Source organism: Macaca thibetana, chromosome 1 (genome assembly GCF_024542745.1).
Source record: "Macaca thibetana thibetana isolate TM-01 chromosome 1, ASM2454274v1, whole genome shotgun sequence".
NCBI classification, from domain to species: Eukaryota; Metazoa; Chordata; class Mammalia; order Primates; family Cercopithecidae; genus Macaca; species Macaca thibetana.
The window spans coordinates 203,196,134-203,219,860 of record NC_065578.1 but is presented as its reverse complement, the minus strand read 5'-3'; the positions used below and the strand labels follow the sequence as shown (position 1 = coordinate 203,219,860).

Genomic DNA, 23,727 nt, shown 5'->3' with positions numbered 1-23,727 from the left:
TAGCATTAAGCCATTTTATTTCCCTTCTCGTTCCTTTTGTGCATATTTTATTTGTGGTTGCCATAGAGATTACATTTACATTCTTAAAGTTATAACAATCTAATTTTAACTGATACCAACTTCAATAGCATATAAAATCTCTGCTCTTATACAGTTCCACCCTTCCTTACATTATTATTGTCACAAATTCCATCTTTTTACCCTGTGTGCCCAGTAACATAGATTTATGACTTTATAAATAATAAATTTTCTGTAGTTGTCTTTCAAATCACAAAAAAATTAAAAAGCGAAGCTATAAATCAAAAATACAACAATGCTGGCTTTTATATTTATCAATATATTTACCTTTACTGAGATCTTATATTTCTTCATATAAGCTGCTGTCTAGTGTCCTTCCATTTCAACCTGTAGGACTCCCTCTAATATTTCTTGAAGAGCAGGTCTAGTGCTAATAAACTTCCTCAGCTCTTTTTAAAATCTGAGAATGTCTTAATTTCCCCCTCCATTTTTGAAGAAGAATTTTGCTGAGTATAGAATTTCCACACTTTATTTTTTTTTTATTTTACTTTAAGTTCTGGGATACATGTGCAGAACGTGCAGGTTTGTTACATAGGTATACATGTGCTATGGTGGTTTGCTGCACCTATCAACCCATCATCTAGGTTTTAAGCCCCACATGCATTAGGCATTTGTCCTAATGTTCTCCCTTCCCTTGCCCCCTCTTTCCACACTTTAAACATGTCATTCAATTGCCTTCTGGCCTCTATGATTACTGATGAGAAAATTGCTGTTAACGTATTGAGGATCTCTTGTATGTGGCAAATTGTTTCTTTCTTGCTACTTTCAAGATTCTTTATGTCTTTGGCTTTTGACAGTTTAATTATAATGTGTTTCCATATAATCTCTTTGAGTTTATAGTCCATTAAGCTCTTGAATTTGTAGATTCATGTCTTTCAACAAATTTAGAAAGTGGTCTTCAGCCACTATTTCTTCAGATATTCTTTCTGGCCCTTTCTCTCTCCTCCTTTTGAAACTCATATATACGTGTGTGTGTGTATATACATATACATATATACATATACATGTGTGTATACATACACACATATACATACACATGTGTGTATACACATATATACGTATATGTGTGTATGTGTGTATACACATATATACGTATACGTGTGTATATGTGTATACACATACATGTGTATGTATATGTATATACACATATATACACATGTGTATGTGTATGTATATGTATATATAATTGCTTCATGATGTCCTAGAGGTCCCTTCAGTTCTCTTTACTTCTCTTCATTCTTTTTGCTTTCTGCTCTTTAAACTCAATAATTTCCATTGTAGTATCTTCAAATTCACTGATTCTTTGTTCTGCCTGCTCAAATCTTCTGTCAAACCTTCTAGTACATTCTTCATTTAAGTGTTCAGTTTTCAGTTTTCAGCTTCAGAATTTCTGTTTGATCCATTTTTATAATTTCTATCACTTTATTTATCTTCTCATTTTTTCCATGCATTGTCTTTCTGGTTTCCTTTAGTTCTTTGTCCGTGTTTTCTTTTAGTTCTTTGGACATCAAGACAATAATTTTAAAGTATTTGTTTAATAAATTTGATGTCTGGGCTTTCTCAGGGATAGTTTCTGTCCACTTATTTTGCCTCTTTGAATGGGCCATGTGTTCTCATTTCTTTGTATGCCTTGTGATATTTTGTTGAACATTGGGCACTTAAATATTATAATGTAAACTCTGACTATCAGACTCTCACCCTTCCCCAGGGTTTGCTGGTGTTTATTTTTGATGGCTATAATAGTCCATTTGTAGGTACTTTTCCAAACTTCCTTTCCCAGTCTTTGCAGATTGGCTCTGTGCTGGGGAACTCCTAAAATACTTACCCAACCTTACACCTAACTCAAGGATCAGCCTGAAGTGAAAGCTTAGGGTCTTCTCTCCTATTTTCTTAGCATGCATCTTGCCCCAAATATACGCATGGCTTTCTACATTTTCCTGTATACATGGTGCTTTTGAATGTCCTAATTTCCCACAGACTCTCTCCCAGCTTTTGCACCTGGACTTTAGATGGCCTATTGTACACCTCAACCAGTAATCTTTTGCCCCAGGTTTTTGCAGTTTGTTAGTTCACTTTGAGCATTTGCAAGCAATGCCTGCCATTTTTCCAGCCTATGTTCTGAGTTAGGTTAAACAGAGATACATGCCTATGTCAGTCCTTAAGGTAGCCCCCAGACAGGTTAGAACAGACATCCACAATAAGTAAGGTCTTCTCTAGTCCCTCTGTAATCAGGGACCAGGGTCCTACACTGGGAATGAAGGCTGTCATCATCAAGAGAACTGTCTTGCTAGAGAGAAGGTTGGGACATGAGCAAATAAAAATGCTACGAAGTTTCCTACCATTTTCAAGAGGCCTTTTTCTTTATTCAGTGTTTGCTTGGTTGCTGTAAACTTTTGCCTATTTTCCAGAGTTCTGACCATATTGGCTCTAATGGTTTCTGTTCGTTTTTTGATGTTTCTGTGGGGGAACAAAGTTGGAGCTACAAACTCTACCATTTTGCTAGCATAACTCTTTGACACTGTTTTAAGTTTTGTGGTGGTTATGCCGTATATAAGTTGGATGTGGCTGCTGTAACTAATTACCACAAACTTACAGGCTTAAAACAACATAAATGTATTCTCTCATGGTTTCAGAAGCCAGAAGTCTGAAATCAGTTTTACTGAGCTAAAATCAAGGTATTGACGGACTGTATTCCCCCTCCCAATATTCTTGGGGAAAATCCTGTCCTTGTCTCTTCCAGCAGCTGCTGGAATTCCTTAGGTTGGGGCCACCACTCCAATCTCTGCCTCTGTGGTCATATCACCACTTCCTCTTCAGTTGGTCCAATCTCCCTCTGCCTCTCTCAGACGGATCTGATGTCATATAGGACCCACCTCAGATAATCTGGGATGATGTCCTCATCAAGGTCTCTAATTCAGTCACATCTGCAGAACCCCTTTTCCAAATATGGTAACATTTACAGGTTCCAAGGAGTAGGATGTGGATATCTTTGGAGAGGGGTGGGTATCATTCAGCCTACCACATGCAATAATAGATAACTGAAACAAGGGGTTTGAAAGAATAAGCCACAATACAGAGAAAAAAGTGAAGGAACTGTTAGTTCTGATCACTCTTGCCACCTCTGGTCACACCAAATAATAAGTCCTCTTTTCAGCTGGTACTAGGTTAATTTGTGTCTCTGCCTATTGAAATATGTCTTCATGGCCAGGCACGGTGGCTCATGCCTGTAATCCCAGCACTTTGGGAGGCCGAGACAGGTGGATCACAAGGTCAAGAGACTGAGACCATCCTGGTTAACATGGTGAAACCCTGTCTCTACTGGAAAAAAAAAAAAAAATTAGCCAGGCATGGCGGCATGCGCCTGTAGTCCCAGCTACTTGGGAGGCTGAGGCAGGAGAATGGCATGAACCCGGGAGGTAGAGTTTGCAGTGAGCCAAGATCGCGCCACTGCACTCCAGCCTGAGCAACAGAGCAAGACTCCGTCTCAAAATAAAAAAAGAAAAGAAAAAAAGAAATACGTCCTCATACACAAACAAACATCAATTCCAAAAAAAAAAAAAAATCAATTATAATGGTAGCTGAAGTTTCACATATTTGTACTATTTATATTTTATTCCAACCAGGCTGTATACTCCTTGAACGTGGCGGGGTTTTTTATGCATAGTTTGTCCACCATGGCATGGTAGATCTGGCGAATATTCAGTAGATGGTTGTTTGTGACCGTGATATACTGGCCTAAGAGCCAGTCTCTGAGATAAACAAAATGTGAAAACCAGCTAAGTTCACATGTGGGAAGAATCAACTTACAGTGTCAAAAAGTCTGCTTTAAAAAAAAAGTTTCAATCAAATGTCTACATATGACCACACATAGTCAAACCAAATTATTCAAATTCTGTAAAAATACCTGAATGTGTTTAGTATTTAGCCCTGTCCTGAGCCCTTTAGGCCTCCTGTTTCAGGCTAAATTGTGTCCTTTGCAACATTCATATGTTGGAATCCTAACCCCCAGGACCTCAGAATTTAATTGTATTTGGAGACAGGACCTTTGAAGAGGTCCACTCAGTTTCAGTGAGGTCACAAGGAGGCATCCGAATCCAGTATGACTGGTGCCCTTATCAAAAGAGATTCAGACACCAATGTGTACAGAAGGAAGACTGCGTGAAGACACAAGGAGAAAACAGCTGTCTGCAAGCCAAAGAGACAGACCTCAGAAGAGACCAACCCTACTCTCAACTTGATGTAGAATTCCAACCTCCAGAACAGTGAGACAATAAGTTTCTATTGTTTAAACCACACAGTCTGTAGTACTTTGCCAAGGCAGTCCAAGCAGACTTCCTATTAAGTGTAAATCAACCATTTGCATCAAATACAGAGACAGTTTGGACCTAAAATTGCTGTAATGGGAAGGTTCATGTCAATTTGGGGATTTGCATCGGATCATTAGCACATCCCTTTCATTTCTATTGAGTTTTCTGTTTGTTTGTTTGTTTGTTTGTTTGATTTTGAGACAGTGTCTTGCTCTGTACCCAGGCAGGAGTGGAGTGCAGTGGCACAATCATAGCTCACTGCAGCCTCAGCCTCCCAGGCTAAAACAGTGTTCCCACTTCCACCTTCTGAGTAGCTGGGAACACAAGTGCACGACATTGTGCTTAGCTAATTGTTTTTGTCATTTTTTTGTAGAGAAGGGATCTCACAGTGTTGCTGAGGCTGGTCTCAAACTCCTGGGCTCAAGCAATTCTCCTGCCTTAGCCTTCCAAAGTGCTAGGATTACAGGTGTGAGGCTCTAGATGATCAAAGTCACTGCCTCATCCTGTCTGACCACCTTCTATGGAGCAGCTGAGGCCTTAGGGCCAAGACCTACCTGGGATCCCAGGCAGCCTCTTAGCCATTCTAAGAGGGCAGAAGAAGCACAGAAAACCTGAGAGCAGCTTCAAAATCAGTCTTCGAAGTGCAAGAGAGACTTCCCGAACCACATTCTGCTTCATCAACCAGATTCTACAACATGAAAAGCTTGTGTCTCTTACAGATTCTCACAGGCAGATGCATAAAACGTGAGTAAGATGTGTCCACTGTTGGCACAGCTTCCTGCTACAGCTCAGCTAGTAGGAAAGCATGTACAAGTTTCAGCTAAGAACCATTTGGGAAGAGGAGGTAGAGGAGAGAAAAAAAATGCTTTTGGCTTGGCTTGGTGTTTTGTATTCAGCAGCACATCTAACCTTGAAGCTGTCAGAGTTTATCATGAATAATGTACCATGACAACATTCCAGGTGATCCTTATAAGACAGACTGATGTCCTCATGGGCAGGGAAGGCAAAGCAGCATGGTCCCATTCCCGGACAGAAACACACCATGACATGGCCGTTAGGAAGGAATGTTCATGCCACTGTGCTTCCACCTCCAGAGCTGCAGGGGTTCCAAGAAATCCCACCAAAACCTAAGAAAGAGCCGAGTGTGTACCCAGATGCAATACCAAGGAGAAAAGGCATCACCGTGAAATCACATTTTATGCTGTGAATGAGAGGGAAGTACATCAGATGCCAATAAGCTTTTGCATCTGTGCAAAAAGCTAAAATCTCAAGTAGATGTCACTTGACTCACTGCATGCACCCTTAGCACCCATGAAAAATGCCAACACAGACCTGCAAACACAAATGGGCAATGCTCAAAGTCACCATTGGCTATGATTTCTGCCTTTAACTCACAGAATTGTAAATTCTCCTGTAAACAGGAAGAGAAGCTAAGACAATGCAACCAAACTAAATAAATGACATTTTGTTCATATTCTCTTCCTGTGGTATTTTTGCCTTAATGTACAGCCCATCTCCCAATTTTTAAGTTTTTACTTAAGAGGAAGCAGATATACAAGCTTATGCTCTTCTGAGAACAATGCTGAAGATTAACACAAGAGCTAATTTCCTAATTAGCACTTGTTTTCTTGATAAAAATAGACTAATTTTTTAGATAAAATTCTGGAAAATTTTCCTGCTACCTCCCAGTGTAGAGGACTCATCTGTTCCTTTCCTCACTGTCATGTAAACAAGAGCTTCCAGAAGTCAGAAACTTCCTAGCTAAGTTTTGTCCTCAACTGTCTACAAACCTCAGTCTTCCACAGTGGGATACAAAATGCTCTAGACCCAGTAGGGATGGGAGGCATATTGGTAGAGTGGCCAGAGCACACAGCTGGGCCTCCCTCTCAGCAGCTTCTGTGACCGCAATTGAAAAGCAATGATAGTGACAATTCCTCCCACAGTAATCACGTGATGTAATCAGGCAACGAATGGGAAAGTGCCCACCATGGAACAGACCTGCAAAGGGGGTCATATGCGGCCAAAGAGCGGAGATCTCAAGAAATCTTATTTTTCACAAATGCAGGTGTCCAAACATCTCTTCATCTGTTGAGGAAATCCCAGCATTGTTATGTATACGCACAGTGCTTACACACAAAGTCAACGTTGTTATAATGCACTTTCATGCAGTCAGATTTCTGATGTCCATGGAATCAGGAAAAAGTCTGTCTCAGTTCTCAGAGAGAGACCAATTTGCCTTCTGCATTTGTTTTCTCTGGGCCCTTGACGATTGGATGGTGCCTGCCAACATTAAACACGGATCTTCCCTACCTAGTCCACACAGACTCACACTAATCTCTGCGGAAATACCCTCAAAGAAACACCCAAAATAATGGGTTACCAGGTTTCAAGGTATTCCTTAATCTAATCAAGTTGACACTTAAAATTAAGTCCACAAGTCCATCCCTTGTCAGCTTGGCACCTATATGCATCTTCTTAAACCATATCTAATTTCCAAATAAAGACAATAAAAAGGTAATAGTTCCAACTACCGTGATGTAACTAACATGACGCAACTAAAAACTCACTAAATCCTTTCCCCAGAATTTGGCTTTCAGAATTACAGCATGTGGGATTTTAATCTTTCAGGATTGTGGTTTTTCAGGATTGCAGATGTTAGGGATTTTAGACTTTAGGGATTTAGACTAGGCATTTGGGGTTTTAGGGATTTAATTTTGGGAGATTTCAACATTCAGGATGACGGCATTCAGGATTGTGTCCTTTGATATTATGATCGGCACCAGAGCAGCAGCTATCTAATAAAACAAACATATCATAAAAAGAGGAAACATAAAATGCATTTCTTTTACTTGGTTGCACTACCTTAGCTTGTTTTCTTGTTTGCAGGAGAATTTACAATTCTGTAAATTAAGGGCAGAGATCATAGCCAATGGTGACTTTGAGCATCTCCCGTTTGTGTTTGCAGGTCTAAGTGTTGGCATTTTTCGTAGGTGCTAAGGATGTAGCGAGTCTCATGACACGTACTCGAGATTTGTGCTGTTGATTTGGGTTTTAATCAATAGATTTTGTTAGTATACCAAGACAAGGTGATATTGCAAGCAGGTCTCACAGCAAAGGGAGGGAGAGCTCTACAGACCACCAACAAGAATAATCCGAAGTCCCGGTGTGCAGGGAGGGAGGGAAGTGCCTTGTTCAAGGGAGCTGCAAGTGGAAATTGCACCGGTGGTCATGTTCGCTTTTTTTCTGTGCAGACATTAGAAAGTGACAGTTTTGCTGGACCTGTCTCTCTGAGCAGATTTCAACTGCAGTCCACTTTTTAAGTCAGAAAGCAAAATGATACAGGCTGCCAAGAAAAGCATTTATGTTCCAGGGGCCCCCAAATGGCATCCACCTCCCAATGACCTGGCAGTCCTGAGGATGTAAGAATGGCCGATTCTATTCAATCTTGTTTTCTTCTTTCTAGACTGGAATGAAACGCAGGGAAAAGGAAATCTTTGGGGTTGTGCTGTGTTCGGTCACATCAACAGTTCTGTGGCAGGGATTCTGGTTCTAACTGCCAGGCTCCTGGAAGCCACTGAGACACCAAACCCTGTGGGAGGTGTAAGGCAGGTTCCCTGCGAAGGAAAGTGGTATCAGGTTGGGAAATTTGCACACCATCACTGAAGAGTAACTGAGGATAGACAAATCTTGCTCAAGACATAATTCAGTAAAAGGGATATTATGGTAATTTAGACAAAAGCTGGTCTCACCCTAAAGTGTTTTTATGCTTGGCCTCGGCCGCCATCATTTTTCTTTCAATGTCTGTCATTATACTAGAATGTTTATTATACTAGAATTGTGTCATATTATATAAGAATTGTGTCATAATGGATATGAGTTGAGACAAAGGATAGAGAAAGTAATACAAGGCTGGCTACTTTTACTCCAAGAAGGAAATTCTAAAGAAGCAGAGTGAAGCCAGCTGCACTATATGTCACATTGATATAAGTCACCGAAATGCTGGGTTCCCAAAATTGTGTTCCTTCCTTTTCACAATCTCTCCTTGCTCACATCGGAAGTGGAGGTGAGCATGGTCCCTGGTGGACATGGGACAAGAGCAGCCAGGGGGATATCATGGGGCACAAACAGGTGCAGGAACAACTAGAACAGTAACCACATGGAAACTTGTTGCCCACGGCCACCTTTCCTCTGCCCCACCCAGGTCAGAGCTGGAATCCTTATCTCCAGTACTGACCATGGTTCCTGTCTCTGCAGGACCCTGAGGTGTCAAACTTACCCCTCAACTGACCATAAGCATGGGACAGGCATTAATGCAATGAACCTAATGAAAGCTCTTGGAGAAGGACGTTATGCAAATACTATTAATCAAAAGCCTTATTCCTTTCCTCCCAAGCCCTCCCACCTTATGCAAGAATATAAGGAAATATTAACTTTACTTCCCTAGTGATGGAGAGATGTAATTAGAGCCTGGGAAGGTTTTCCCACAAGGCATTAGTGGGGAAATTTGCCAGCACTTTGATGAAATAAAACATGGAACTCTCTATTCTGTGCCAACTGCTTCTTTCTTTGGAACACAAAGTCATTTTTATGAGTGAAACTAGAAAGAAAAAAAGAGCAAAAAAAAAAAAAGAAAAAAGCAACAAAAACCAAGGGAGATAAGGTCACCCTCTCGTTTCTTCTGGCAAACCTCTCAGATTCCGGCAGACCCCTTCCCCCGAGACAGAGCAGGGCTGCACAGCTGCTCCTAACAGAGAAAAAGGAGCAAATTCAAGTAAAAACTGAAAAAAAAAAACTCAACAATTCCTAAAATGTTTAAGAGTTACCCTCCATACACTATATGAGAGGAAATTGTATTCAAATCTTATTTGAACAAATCTCATAACAACAAATTCTCTACCTTTATGTCTTCCAAACTTTCCTAATGACTTAGTGATCAATTTATAATAATTTACTGATCACTGACAAATCCAAGCACTGAGCCCTTTTGTGATCCATTTCAAACCATAGTCAGTTGCAAGTCCCTTTCTCCCTCTTCTCTTTGCTGGAATGCCTGCCTGCTGCATTAAACCCATCCTTCAGGACCCCTCTAAACTGCCTCCTCCTCCACTGCTCTGATTCTTCACCCACCCTAAGAGCTCTGGCAGAAGTCATTTGTCCCCTTTTGGGATTGTCTTTGTCTGTCTTTTCTTTTTACGATTTTTTTTTTTTTTTTTTTTTTTGAGATGGAGTCTCACACTTTTGCCCAGACTGGAGTGCAATGGCGCGATCTCGGCTCACTGCAACCTCTGCCTCCTGGATTCAAGCGATTCTCCTGCCTCAGCCTCCCGAGTAGCTGGGATTACAGGCGCCTGCCACCATGTCCAGCTAATTTTTTGTATTTTTAGTAGAGACGGGGTTTCACTGTGTTGGCCAGGCTAGTCTCAAACTCCTGACCTCGTGATCCACCCGCCTTGGTCTGTCTTTATCTTAAGGGACATATTATGTATAGCTTTATTATTCTTACTGTGTATTATCCAGTTTCCCCTCCTGCACTGCGTACTTCTTGAGATGCAGATCTTGAGGACGGCATTCGGTATGCCCTAAACCCGGCATTGTTTCGATTTCTTATATGCCATTATTACTCTAAGTGTGGCTCACAGGCTTGCAGTATGCACATGATTTGGGAGATCATTAGAAATGGAGTCTCCCACCCCACCCCAGTCCTACTTAATCAGAATCTGCATTTTAATCCATTACCAACCCAGGTTATTCACAGTACATTAAAGTCTGAGAAGTGCTGTTATATACAATGGATACTTAGTAGATATTTTTCACATAAGCCAATTTCTTGTTCTTTCTTTTTTTTTTTTTTTTGAGATGGAGTCTCGCTCTGTCACCCAGGCTGGAGTGCTGTGGCCACAATCTCGACTCACTGCAAGCTCGGCCTCCTGGGTTCACGCCATTCTCCTGCCTCAGCCTCCCGAGCAGCTGGGACTAGAGGTGCCTGCCACCACGCCTGGCTAATTTTTTGTATTTTTTAATAGAGACGGGGTTTCACCATGTTAGCCAGGATGGTCTCGATCTCCTGACCTCATGATCTGCCTGCCTCGGCCTCCCAAAGTGCTGGGATTACAGGGGTGAGCCACCTTACCCGGCCCACATAAGCCAATTTCTATGCAAAGACCTTCCCCTTCACCCACTCCCACCCTCCATCCTAGGCACTGCAGATGAGCTAAGAACTAAGCCCACCTTCAGGTGGCAAGAGTGCTTTCTCCGCATTCACTCTAGCTTGCCATCCATAGCCTCCATGCATTCAGATGCAAGTCATTTATTAATTAATTCCCTCACAACACATTTACTGAGGGCCTGCCTCCTATATGCCAGGCATTGTGCATATTCCACAAGAACATTTACCTCTCAACACACTGAATCGGGTTTATGGGATCAGGAAGAAGGCAAGGGGAGTGGCAGGTAAATCGTGTGTCCTGTGCCTACCAGGATGCTTGTCTGCTGCACAGATTTCTGGTGGATCAGGAAGGACACAGCCCACAGACTCAACTCCTCTTTCAGGGCTCGGCTGGCTGCTGCCCCCAAGGCCTGGCTCTCACTGGCATAAGCTCTGCACCAGTGTTTTCTCAAGCCTCAGGACACACCCCAGTCACCAGGAAGGCTTGGGAAAACACAGAATGCTGAGCCCACCCTGAAACTTCTGATGCAGTAAGTAGTGAGGTACCAACAAGAACAGAAAAAGGCAGAAACACTATAGAAGATGCCTGTATTCTCCGAGCTTCCCTGATGAGGTGTATCCTATCAAACCCCATTCCCTTAGGTGTTGCAGAATGCTTGGAGAAAAGACTAAAGAAGTGAGGTCTCCATGTAATGAAGCCCATTGAGAGAACCAAGTCTAGAAAGTTCACCAGGTCCTGAGCAAGAGCAGGGGACAAACTAGGGCCTGATTGGCCTGCTTTTTCACTTGCATTGTAAGATTTATGTGTTACAGTGTCATTAAATCTAGAGAGACCAGGACTCAACCCATGGTAATAAAAATAAATCTGTGCAATACTGGGGAGCTTCATAGCTAGATGTAATTATCTCTCATAGATGAAACCCAGCACGTGAGTCCTGGCCCAGAAATAGCTCATTTTCTCCCTGCCTACAGCTGTGCTCGGGCTGAAGCCGCTGACGCTGGGCTTGAGGGGTGCCTTCCTCTGCCTCCAACTTGCCTCCTCTCTCAGGCACCTCATCCTCCACCCAGTGTTATTATGAAATCAAGTGGCCTGTAAAAGGAGGACTGGGAGAATGTCAAGAATCCCTCCCCTCTCCAGTCCTTTCCCCTTCCTCCCATGCCCCATGACTTTCTAAACTCAACTGCAATGGATAGGTGGTGGGAACATGCAACAGCATTTCCTAGAACAGGATTTTCTACCTCCTTTTGGAAATCACTTATCTTATTCCCATAGTGCCCTAATTCCAACAGTATATGACATACACAATGAGAATGTCATATGAGCTAAGAAGGCTGAAGACCCATGCCTTAAGGCTAACCAGCTTCCAGAAGAATCCTTAAACCTACATTCCATTTCCATACCAATCCTGGGTGTCCTAACTTGCTCAATACCAGGAGTATCTATCAAGTTAGTAGGTGCCTAGGGGAATCTAGATGTCATTTTCAGCCCTTTCTCTTTCCCACACCCAGCAGAAATGGATGTGAGATCTCGCAATGAGCATCTAAAGTTTTCAGGATTGTTACCAGGACAACCACACCTGAAAGCTTTCCTTTGACTCAGTCTACCCTGTGCCCGCCCATTCAACCCCCATGTCAGCCCTCATCTGCTTCCAGCCCAAATTCTATTTTGGTGCCTCATTTTAATTGTTTTTTGTTTGTTTGTTTGTTTGTTTGTTTGTTTTTCTGGCCTCAGATCAATCCCTCTAACTCTGGTCTGATGTTGCAATTTCTCCTTTTTATCTTGGGTATTTTAGGCCATGTATGTGGAAATTTGACGCATGTGACCCCCTTTGGCACAGTCGGACATTTCTCAAATTCACCTCATTTCTGATCTCTGGTTCTGGAAATTATGAAGTCAGAAAGTCCCACGAAGGCTTATGTTTACTGGCATTACAAGGGCAGATACCATGTCTGTCTTACTTTCCTATTGCCTCCCATATTACCCAGCACATAATAGGTGTCAGACAAATATTTTTTATGAACAAGTGGATTATAGATATATCACACCATGGGCAGACTAATATAATTTTTATTGTGTGAGTATGTTAAGTGTTTCTGGACAACTGATAAGGTTATATTTATAACCAAAGGATTAATGTTCATGAAGTGCCTTGAAATCCACAAAACAATAATGCTGTAAAAGAGTCAACTATTCCCTGGTGGAGATGATCAGAGGAACAGATTGTACAATTCATTTGGGACTTAAAAGGTAGATATGAGTAAAGGTGGAAAGAAAATGGGACATGATGGGAAAACAATCAATAAACAAATTAAAACTCACCTTTATCATAATCATCATTCTCAACTGCATCTTCTTGAAGTTTCTGAAGTTTTAATCTTAAGGATATTACCTATGTTGGTATAAAGGGGAAAAAATAAAGAATTATGATAGAATTCAAGCAAACATTTTTGTGAAAACTAAGAACATTTAGAAACTGTTTCAAAATGAACTTCTTCATTCTCTTTAAAAAAATGCACATTTTTTTCAATGCCAGATGCATTAGTTTCTCCAAAAAAAGAGCTTATGTAAAGAATAAATGTAATTTGAGCATAACATCCACATAAAAAGTTAAAATGTTATTTTATTTTAAACAAAAACATCACACTGTGCCTTTATCCGCATGAAGAAATGCATAAGGAGAAGGAACACAAGTTTCCTGACCAAATGGTCTCTGTTTTAAACATCACATTAAACTTATGAAGGTAAACACACCAAAACTGGAAGAGAAACCAAGAGAAAAAGAGCATGAACTTAAGCTCAGCAGGTCATCCTGAAAGCTTGAGTAAGAATGATGGCAAAGCTCTCACAAAACCCTTCTGAGAAGCCCTAAGGTTCAAATATTTTCCATTACAGAAAAGGGCACAGTCTTATTTAACCCACATGGAGACTCAGTGATCCAGTTACTTCTCTGAGTGTTACCAATGGGTTGACTTAGCATCACTGATACGGTCTGGCTGTGTCCCCACCCAAATCTCATCTTGAACTGTAGCTCCCATAATTCCCACATGTCGTGGGAGGTCATTCAATCATGGAGTTGGGTCTTTCCCATGCTGTTCTCATGATAATGAATAAGTCTCATGAGATCTGATGGTTTTATAAAAGGGAGTTCCCCTGCACAAGCTCCCTCTTGCCTGCCACCATGTAAGATGTGCCTTTCTCCTCCTTTGCCTTCCACCATGATTGTGAGGCCTCCCCAACCATATGGAACTGGGAGTCCATTAAACCTCTTTCTCTTTATAAATTACCCAGACTTGGGTATGTCTTTATTAGCAGCATGAGAACTGACCAATTTAATCATTGTTCTTCTCAACAGGAGACCCAAAGATTTACTGACAATGAATCCTTGGCCTACCAATGAATGGATTTGGGCTTGCTCCCTGAAAAACATCTTCCTCCTTCTTTGCCTGGCTCACACCTACATTTTCTTCAGCCCCTAGCACAAGTACTGTCTCCTCTAGTCTGTGTTAAATGTCCCTCCTCTATACCTCCATTGTGACCTGTACTTGCTTCTATTCACAGACCCATTCAACAAATATTTACTGAGTGCCTCTTAGGTATCAGGCCCTGTTTGTATTGTGTTTGTGTACCAAGGATATGTCATAAAATGCTTAGCCCTCTAGACTTACATTCTAGGCAAAAACATAATACAGTCAGCCCTTGAACAACACAGGGATTATGGGCCCCAACCCCTGCCCTACACAGTTGAAAATCTATGTAGAACTTTTGACTTCCCCAAAACTTAACTACTAATAGCTGACTGTTGACCAGACACCTTACCAAAAACATAAACAGTTGATTAACACACATTTTGTATTATATGCTGTATTCTTACAATAAAAGTAAACTGGAAAAAAGAAAATATTATTTAAAAATCATTGAGAAAAAAATAAATTCAACATTGACTAGATGACAAAAAATCTTAAAAAATAGAAAATAAACTTTCCTATTCATTAAGTGGAAGTGGGTCATCATCAAGGTCTTCATCCTCATCATCTTCATCTTGAGTAGGCTGAGGAGGAGGAAGAGGGGTTGGTCTTGCTATCTCAGGGGTGGCAGAGGTGGAAGAGAAACTGCATATAAGTGACCCTTGCAGCTCAAATCCCTGTTGTTCCAAGGGTCAACTGTAAGTTTTATGGCACCTCAGCAAGTGACTAACGCTATGAAAAAGGAAAAGGGAGAACCATGTTATGGGGATCAGGGATGCTGGTAGAGGGTGCAATTTGAAATCTGATCTCCTTGAGATGGTGACAATTACGCAAAGATTTAAAAGCGGTAAGGTAGTGAACCATGAGGCTGTCTGGGAGAAAAACATTGCCACAGAGGGAAGAGCCAGTACAAAGGCTCAGGCAGAAGTGTTTCTGGTAAGAAAGCAAGAAGTGGAAGTGAAATGAAAAGCAAGTGGGAGCAAGAATGCCACTGGATCTGGGACAGATTGATGGAAGGGAAAACTGTAGAGAACGAGGTCACACAGGTAATGAGGACTGTATCAAGAAAAGACAAGAAGACATTTAAAAGTTATGATTTTACTCTGAAGTTCATGGGGGCCACTGGAGAGTTTGGGGCGGAAGAGCACATGATCTGACTTACATTTTAAACAGTTTCACTCTGGCTGCTGTTAGTAAGAGCAAAAGAAGGGAGGCCAGGTAAGAGGCCATGGTAACGTTCAGGAAGGAGATGACGGGAGCTTGGATGATAATGAGGATGGTGGCAATGGCAAAGATGGTGAGATGTGATCTGATTCCGGATATATTCAAAAGATCGCTGGTTAAATATAGAGCCAACAGGATTTGCTAATACCTCACAGGTGGGGTCTGAGGAAAACGCACCAGGATGATGCCAATGTTTGTTTTGTTTTTTGTTTTCTGAGCCACTGGAAGAATGGAGTACTTATTACACCAGGCTATAGCCATCTTTTGCTTTGTTTGGTTTTATCTGTGCATATCATTCGACCTTGAGCATCTGGAGGGCAAGAACTATTTTGCATCCATGTATAAGACGCTAGTACTTACCCTTACTTGATTTTTCCACTGCTTTGGGCACATGGAAAGAGTACAAGTGCCTCTCTCCTTGTTCTGCTGAACAGGGTATGAGTGGCAATGATGGGGTTACTTCTATGCTGAAGCATTTGATGGCTCTTGTAGGACTCCCTGACACTCTCTTCCTCATGTCTGTGACTAAGGGGGTCACATGTTCAGATGGTGCAGGCTGGGTTCTTGAGTGACTCTATGGAGCAGAGCCCCCCCTAAAACCTCTGTGGAACACGAAGCATATGCAAGAAACACAATTTTGTTGTGTTGAGCCTGTAACGTAGTGTCTGTTACCAGCCTATCCTAACTAACACAACCTCCAAAGCCTAGCATAAGGCATTGTACTAGTTGTCATTGATAAATGCTTTCTGAATGAATGAAAGAATGAATGAATAATCATATTAACCCCTTTGTCCTTGAATTGCTCTATATTACAACTGCAAAATTTGCCAGTAACTTAGTCCCGTGTATCAGGGAGAGAAGAAAGGCTCTGTGAATGTTTGAAGGCCACATAAAGCTATAGCATTACCATCACCACACCCAAATGATGGTATCGTTAAACATTTATTTGAACAGAAGCTGAAGAAATGCAGGAAACAGGGACAGAGAAAAAAATTCATTTACAGCCAAAGCCCACCCCACGATGCCCACCTTGTCCAGTGATCTCTATAAGGCCTTGAATGGACTGCCCTGGGATATGTCTGAATACCCATCTTTGCTGGAAGCACAGCCCCAGTGGCCATGTCTTGCACGGTACCACAACCCTGCCTGTGGAATGTCCTATAATGCCCTGCAGGCACAGTCCTTCCTTTTTCACCAGTTTCCACGACCTTAGGTGGAGCCTACCTTGCAGGGCCCACTCCACTTCCCCTCCTCTGCATGCCTGATCACCAACTGCCTTTATTACTATCCTCTCAGTCCCACACAACCTCTGGAAATCTCGCTAAGCAGCGATTTCTAAACAGCATAAAATATACACAGTTGATTCTCCTTATTCACAGTACTGTAGTTACGTTCTGTAAAGTTTCTGTAAATACTGAATTAGGGAATAATGAAGCATTGCTCCTAGGAGGAAATACAGGGTAGCTTCCCGTGAGCCCCTGGTCACAATACTTTCCTCAATCAATCAACAAGTAACCTTGTTCTACGTGTGTTTCTGTTTAAAAACAATTTATTTAATATGTATTAATGATCCATAAACATTGTACAATGGCCAACAGCACTCTAACTCACGCCTGAATGAAGTTTCTGGAGCACCCATATCTTCTCCATCAGGCCCATCACAGCCTTCTCGTGCTTAGGAGCATTAGATGGCATTAGTACTATGCTTCGGGGGCATTTGCAATGGTGAACTCACCAATAAAGAGCACAAAAATGTTTAAAAAGATGGCATTAAATAGACCACAAAAAGGGTACTAGTTTGTAGTATGAGAGAGAAGGTAGAATGTCATCTGGTCTGACCTTGTTTGACCTAAGTAGAAAGGGTGTACATCAGGTGACCCAAATTTTTTGCCACTCTGTGCAGGTTCAAAATTACCAGCAGGCATGGTGGCTCATGACTGTGATCCCAGTACCTTGGAGGCTGAGGCAGGAGGATCGCTTGAGGCCAGGACTTCAAGACCAGTCTGGGCAACATGGTGAGACCCTCATCTCTACCCCCCCAAAAAAAAAAAAAAATAGCCAGGCATGGTGGCACACGCCTGTAGTCCCAGCCACTAGGGAGGCTGAGGCAAGAGAATCGCCTGAGCCCAGGAGTTCAAGGTTACAGAGAGTTATGATGACACCACTGCACCCCAGCCTAGATGACAGAGACCCCATCTCTTAAAAAATAAAATAAAAATGAAAAATGACCATAAAGGTGCCGTGAGTATTGATTTTGGAGTTAACAAGAAATTTTAGCAAGTAGACAAATTCACACATATAGAATCCATGAATACTGAGGATCAAGCATCTTTTAGAAGAAGCTGAAACTTAAAATTCCTGAGATTCCCATTTTTACTTAAGTAGAAGGGAGAGGAGGTTAAGGAATTAGAATATAATATCAAAAAGGCCCCCAAACACTAGAAATCCTACTCTTTCAAAGGATCTCTTTGGAGATCCTTCACCCGACCTTCCGCCCCGTCCCGAGGGCCTCAGCCACAACCCCAGTGAGCAGTCTGGGGCCTCTGCGTAAGCACCATGGGAAAACAAGTCCCTGAGCAGCCCGCCCCATCAAGACAGTTCCCACTGTCAAGAGGTTCTTCCTCCTATTGAGGCAAACTCTGCCTTCCTGTAAGTCCTGTGCCCTGGGCTGAGTTATTTTCGTCATTCCCACTACTCAGTTAATTCCTCTCCCACACAACAGATACTCAAGTACGGCCTTGCGTTACTTAATGACAGGGATGCATTCTGAGAAAAGCATTATTAGGTGACTTCATCACTGGGTGAACATCGTAGATTGTGCTTACACAAATCTGGATGGTGTAGCCCATTTCACACCTAGGCTAGAGGGAAGAGTCTATTGCTCCTGGGCTACAAACCTGTGCAGCCTGTGACTGTACTGAATACTGCAGGCAAGTGTAACACAATGGTAAGGTATTGGTGTATCTAAACATATCTGAACGTAGAAAGGGTACAACAAAAACACTGTATGATAATCTCATAGGACCACTGTCACATCATATATGTGATCCGTCATTGACCAAAATGTCATTATGCAGTACACGAGTGTAACTGAAGATAGTGCCATGTTTTTCCCTGCCCAGGTGTGGGATTGCCATAGACAACAATACTTACACTACAGAAAAAGTGTATCCAGATTCTACCATTTGAGAGAAGATAGGAATTTAATTTGAGCTATGGGCAGAAGGGAGAGCTTCATTAGCTTTTGACTCAAACTCTCTAAATAGGAGCTATTTCTCTAATGATGACTATTGGCAATTTCTGGGTACTTGCTAGGAGCTAGGTCCTGTCTGAAGCACTTTGCACATACGATCACATTTAGTTTAATTAACTGGAGAAGAGAAACACCGCAGGAAGGTAGACCCTCTTGCTAAACCCAGGTGAAAGATAACAAGGATCTGAGTCAGGGCAGCGGCCATGGTGGTGAGAGACAGATGAGCAGTAGGACTGAGAGGGCTTGGAGGCCGGCCAGATGTGGAATGAGGGAGAGGGAGGTGTGGAAGATGGTTGTGGTTTCTGGCCTAAGAAACTGGATAGATTCTATGCATTCGAATCAACCAATATTGGAGGCCCTTCAGAATGGGTTTGGGGGAAAGACAAGGGCATTGGTTTAGGCAATGACTAACTGGAAGACTCCACACATCACCCAGAATACAAGCCTGCATCTCTGCTCTGGCCTCAATCCCTCTCTGCATAATAAATCAGAGGGCTGGGCTGAGGTCCCTGAGGGCTGAAAAAGGGCAAACAGGGACAGGGCTAGGAACACCAGACTGCAGATAAAGAACGGAAGGTAGATGCTCTTTCGGGGAATGAGCATGAGCTTCTGCAGATTCTCCTCCCAAATGCCTGATGAGTGGGTGCTCCACTTCCCTACTCACATGAACACATCCCCACACACATGCGAGTGCACACACACCCAAATACATACTCACACACGCATGCATACACACACATGCACACACAGCACAAACATGCACTCACACATACACACACGCACACACAGCACAAACATGCACACACACATACACACACACAGCACAAACATGCACACACATACACACACGCACACACATGCATACCTATATGCACACACGCACACACGCACACCTATATGCACACACAAACACGAGTGCACACACACCCACAAATACATACACTCACACACGCATGCACAAACATGCACACACAGCACAAACATGCAGACACACATACACACACGCACACACATGCACACGTATATGCGCACACACACAAACACATGAGCACACCCACAAATACACTCACACACGCATGCACAAACACACGCACATGCACACACACATACACATGCACACGCAAACACATACAAGCACACACATGCACACCTCTATGCGCACACACACACACACAAACACACATATGTACACCCACCAGGATTAAAACACAGTCTGGCAATAGATCAGCCACAGAGCATCTCTACCTGGGCTTCTCTGGGAATTTTTGTGGGTAGAGGAACCCTGCCTACTTCTGGCTATACCCACCTCTCAGATAACTGGATAGACAGCAACATCATAAGGCTGGGCCTTAGATGTCTCCAGTTTGTCCTTATTTCCAAAGCAGCTACATTCTCATTTGAGCCTTAGAACAATCCTATGAGTTGGTGTTATCTCTAAATACGGAAACTGAGAGCCGGAGAGGTTCAATGACCAGAAGCGAAGTCTCCTGATCCTATGGAAGGCAGCAGTCACTGCAGCAGGATGGAAGGGAATGAGTGAAGTGGATGAAGAGCAGGATCGCCCTGATACAGGGCATCCCCATTTTTGTATCTCTCAACCCCTTCTAAACATCATCCAGCTCAATCTCCCCTGCCCCCAGTTTCCTGTCTCAAAGCAGAGCTGAGCTGAGTTAACCACGTCTCACCTAGGCCAGGGCCTGTGGAGGAGCCTGCGGCCCAATGGAGAGCAAATCTGAGCACCTACGTGACAGAGAAGACAAAAGGGAGGGTAGATCTGTGTCCAATTCAAAGAGACAGAAGTGTAGCAACATCCTTGTTCAGCCAGCTCTAAAAGGAGCTGCTGCAGCTTTTAGGAGGATAGCAGTTGAGCCCAGAACCCCTCATGTTCTGCCATCTGCCCAGTGCTAATCTGAGCTCACGACAATCTCGGGCTGCAGAGGTGGAGGAGACACTGACCTCCACCTGCCTCCGGTTTCTCAGCAGGCAGTCCCGCAGCACTGGCTCCCATTTCCTGAGCAGGGTGTCCCAAGAGTGGGCATCCCCCGATCCGCTGCTCCCATCACCACCACAGCCAGCCAGTGAGGGATCCAGAGAACTGGAGGAACCAGAGTCCATGTCCGGTAAAGAATGCATCTCACACTCTGGCCTGGAGCTGTTCCCGGCGGCCTGGGCCAAGTCCTCTGAGACCTGTGTAGCCGAGAGACTGAAGGGCCGAGAGAGACATCGAGGGTCCTTATGAGGCCCGTCCAAGCTGGCAGCTTTGGCTCCCATCTCCTGGGGGCTCTGGCAAGGGGACTCGGCCTCTCTGGATGGTGGGCAGCCTTCTGCTTCTCCACGTTCCCCGGCAGAGCCAAGCGAGAGCCGAATAAAGCTAAAGCTTGAGGCAAAGGCACTGTGAGAGCCAGGAGGGGTTGGGGGGTCCTCAAGGCCACAGCCAGGGTTGCAGCTATTGCTACTCAACTCTGCTGATGGCACAGAGCCTGCTGCCTGGACATGCCTTGCTCCATCACTGCAGGCTGCCTCCCAGCTGGTGTCCAAGGTCTCAGAACTGTCCATGGCTGCAAACTCTTGCTGCCACCCAGCATTCCCAGGGCCACACAGCCTGCTAAGCCTGTCAGGCAATCTGGTGCCACCTCTGAGCTGAATCCCAAAGTGTGCCGAGGTTCCTCTCACAGAGGTCACAGCAGGGGCTGCTGCGCTCTTGGAAACAGGGCTCCCAACCAAGAGGCCTCCCAGGTCAAGGCCACACTCTCTGGTCTTGGACTCCAAGTGGTGGGACTCCTCGCCAGGCACCCCTCCTGGGACCCGGAACAGTGTGCCCACTGCTGGGGAAAGGAACCCGATCCCAGGCCCTGTCGAGCTTCTCATGTAGCCCGGCCTCCGTGCCAGCCGCCGCCTCCGAAAGCACGCTGCAGGTGGTAAGCAATCCCGGCCGCCTGGGAAGGAAAGAGAAAACAGCACTATAAACGTGCAGTTCTTACTGGCCCAGCTGGAACTGCATCTGGAGCACATCCCTAGGTTTAAAGGTCATCTCTCGGTACACCTGTCAAAGATACATGCTGGCTCAATGGTCCTGGGGCCAATCCGTTATGAAAATCCCAACAATCCTCAGGAAGTGTTTGCCTGGAACATGTAGAAATCAACACAGCATCTCAGCTCCTGGGTTTAGCAGAGCAACTGGCACTGCTGTATGCTATGCCCACAGGTCAGCATGAACACAACTTTGGTGGCTCCTGAACCCTCCAACATCTTGCCTGTTGGTCTTTTATGGCACATCAGTACTCTCATCCTGGAGTGGGCCTGGAAAGCAAATGACGTGAAAGTGGGATGCCAGAGCATGCCCCTAAATGAGATCCAACCATTTACTCTAGCTATTCATTGAACAACATGTGAATGTTCACTAGCGGGGCTATCCATGTCCCTGCAAGACTGATCTGTTGCTGCAGACCCATGGATAGCTGGCTGTGCTGCAATGTATGGCCATCATCTCATCTCACTCAGTGAATGACAGGAGGCCTGCTTGATGTGTTCTCCAAACCAGCACTGCATTCCCCTTCCAGCTAGGCTATAGGAATAGGAACAATAACAAATGCTGATTCCTCATTGCCTGGTTCAAACCCTGACTGTACCACTTGCTGGTTGTGTGACCTTCCACAAAGTTACTTAACCGCTCTGTGCCTCAGTTTCCCCATCAGTAAAGTGGTGATATTAACAGCTCTCTCATAAGGTGGTTGTGAGCTTTCAACTAAATGAGTTACTATTTGTAGACAGCTTAGAACAATGTCTGGCACATATGATAAGAGTTATTAAAATGTCATTTTTAGATTGCATAGCATTTTGCTACTCATAATGTGTTTTTAATTTACATTAATTTCATTCACTCCCTCCCAAAATCATGTGAATCAATCAGGCCAGAAACTATAGCTTTCCTTTTATATTGAAGGCAACTGAGATTCAGAGAACTTGCCTTTCCAGAATCCCCTGCAAGTAGCCAAGTGACCAGGCCAAAGTCTCATGACTCTACTGGCCCACACAGAGCTCCCTCATCTCAGGACCCTGCCACATTGCAAATCAGGCATGAAAGTAAAACCAGGCAGCACTGGACACAGCTGTACTCATACCATGGCCTATGGCAAGAAGTGGAACAAAGCTTCACTCCAGGCCCACACATCCTGCTTTGCTTCCCAGAACAGACGTGGTCTTGGAATCTTTGTCCTGTTAAGCCGAGATCAGTAGGCATTAAAGATCCCACTGAGCTACGATCATGGCACATGTCAGCTCCTAAAAGGGGTGGAGTTGGCACTGATAATCTCTGGGAAAATGAGCACAATGACCTCCAGCCCTCTATTTCCTGACTTGAGCATCTGAAGATAACAGAGCCCAAGACTTGCTCACACAGTGACTTGCTCTTGCCAACTGCAGGGAGCCCCAGAAGGGCCAATGCTGCCCGGGGCACACAGAATTCGGAAGCTTGCAGGGAAGGGAGGAAAGGAATCAGGGACCATGAGGTGGTGGTGGAGGAAGTCAGAGTAAAGAAAGGAAGGGAGGCATTTAACACTATAACTCTAGGAGATCGGTACTATTCCCATTTTACAAATAATACAGCTAAAGCTCAGAAAGCCTTACTTTGCCCCAGAACTCCCGGATCATGGTTTCCCAAAGCCCGGACTTGAACTGAGGCTTGTCTGGTTCCAAAGTACACGCCCTTTCAATTCCCTTTGCCTCCAAGTATATCAGTTAGGGCGACAGCGTAAAATGACAGGAAGGCAAAAGAAATATTTCATTTTTTTCTTTCTTTCTTGAAGACAGAGGACATGCGAGTTGAAGCCAGTAGAAAAGGACATGATGAGAGGTACAGAAGGAATCCATCATCCGAGGACATGAGGCTCCCTGCAGTGTCCGGATCCGACCGGCAGGGGGAGCAGTCGGAACAGGGCGGCCGGGCGTTGGGAGGGGGCAGAGAGAGACCCTCAGGGACACTCGCTCATAACCCCTGCAAAGCGGGCAAAACGTTCTCCAGAGGGCAAAGAATCTGAAAGTACGTTAGAGACAACATTGAATTCGGGCTTCAATTACCAAAGGAAAACAATCCAACAATTTCGTATCTTGAAAAATGAGTCCAGGTGAAACCTATATTGTCTGTAGTTTAAAAAGACTTTTAACTATTTTTTTATGTAAGTACCAGTCATCCAGATAACCCTTCTGGAGTTAAAAGAAAAAGACTAAGTAGAAAA

General features: G+C 43.7%; 2 protein-coding genes across 9 annotated transcripts in view; one reads left to right on the top strand and one right to left on the bottom strand.

The window, feature by feature from the left end:
- The window catches only part of DISC1 (DISC1 scaffold protein), a 346,709-nt gene extending 323,155 nt beyond the window's left edge, over nt 1–23,554 (bottom strand). For 2 of the 8 annotated variants that reach the window (XR_007721540.1, XM_050769867.1), the window contains exons 1-2: nt 20,450–23,542; nt 12,872–12,941 (exon numbers count right to left, since the gene is read on the bottom strand). Coding sequence is in view for 7 of the 8 variants with exons in the window: in XM_050769867.1 (XP_050625824.1) it covers nt 12,872–12,941; nt 20,450–21,505 (1,126 nt within the window). In the remaining variant the exon portion in view is untranslated. Of the gene's footprint in view, nt 1–12,871; nt 12,942–20,449 lie in introns of all 8 variants that reach the window. The other 6 variants (XM_050769885.1, XM_050769859.1, XM_050769894.1 and 3 more) reach the window with 5 other exon arrangements.
- C1H1orf131 (chromosome 1 C1orf131 homolog) overlaps nt 1–23,727 on the top strand; it is an 846,319-nt gene that overhangs the window by 358,970 nt on the left and 463,622 nt on the right. The window lies entirely within an intron of this gene.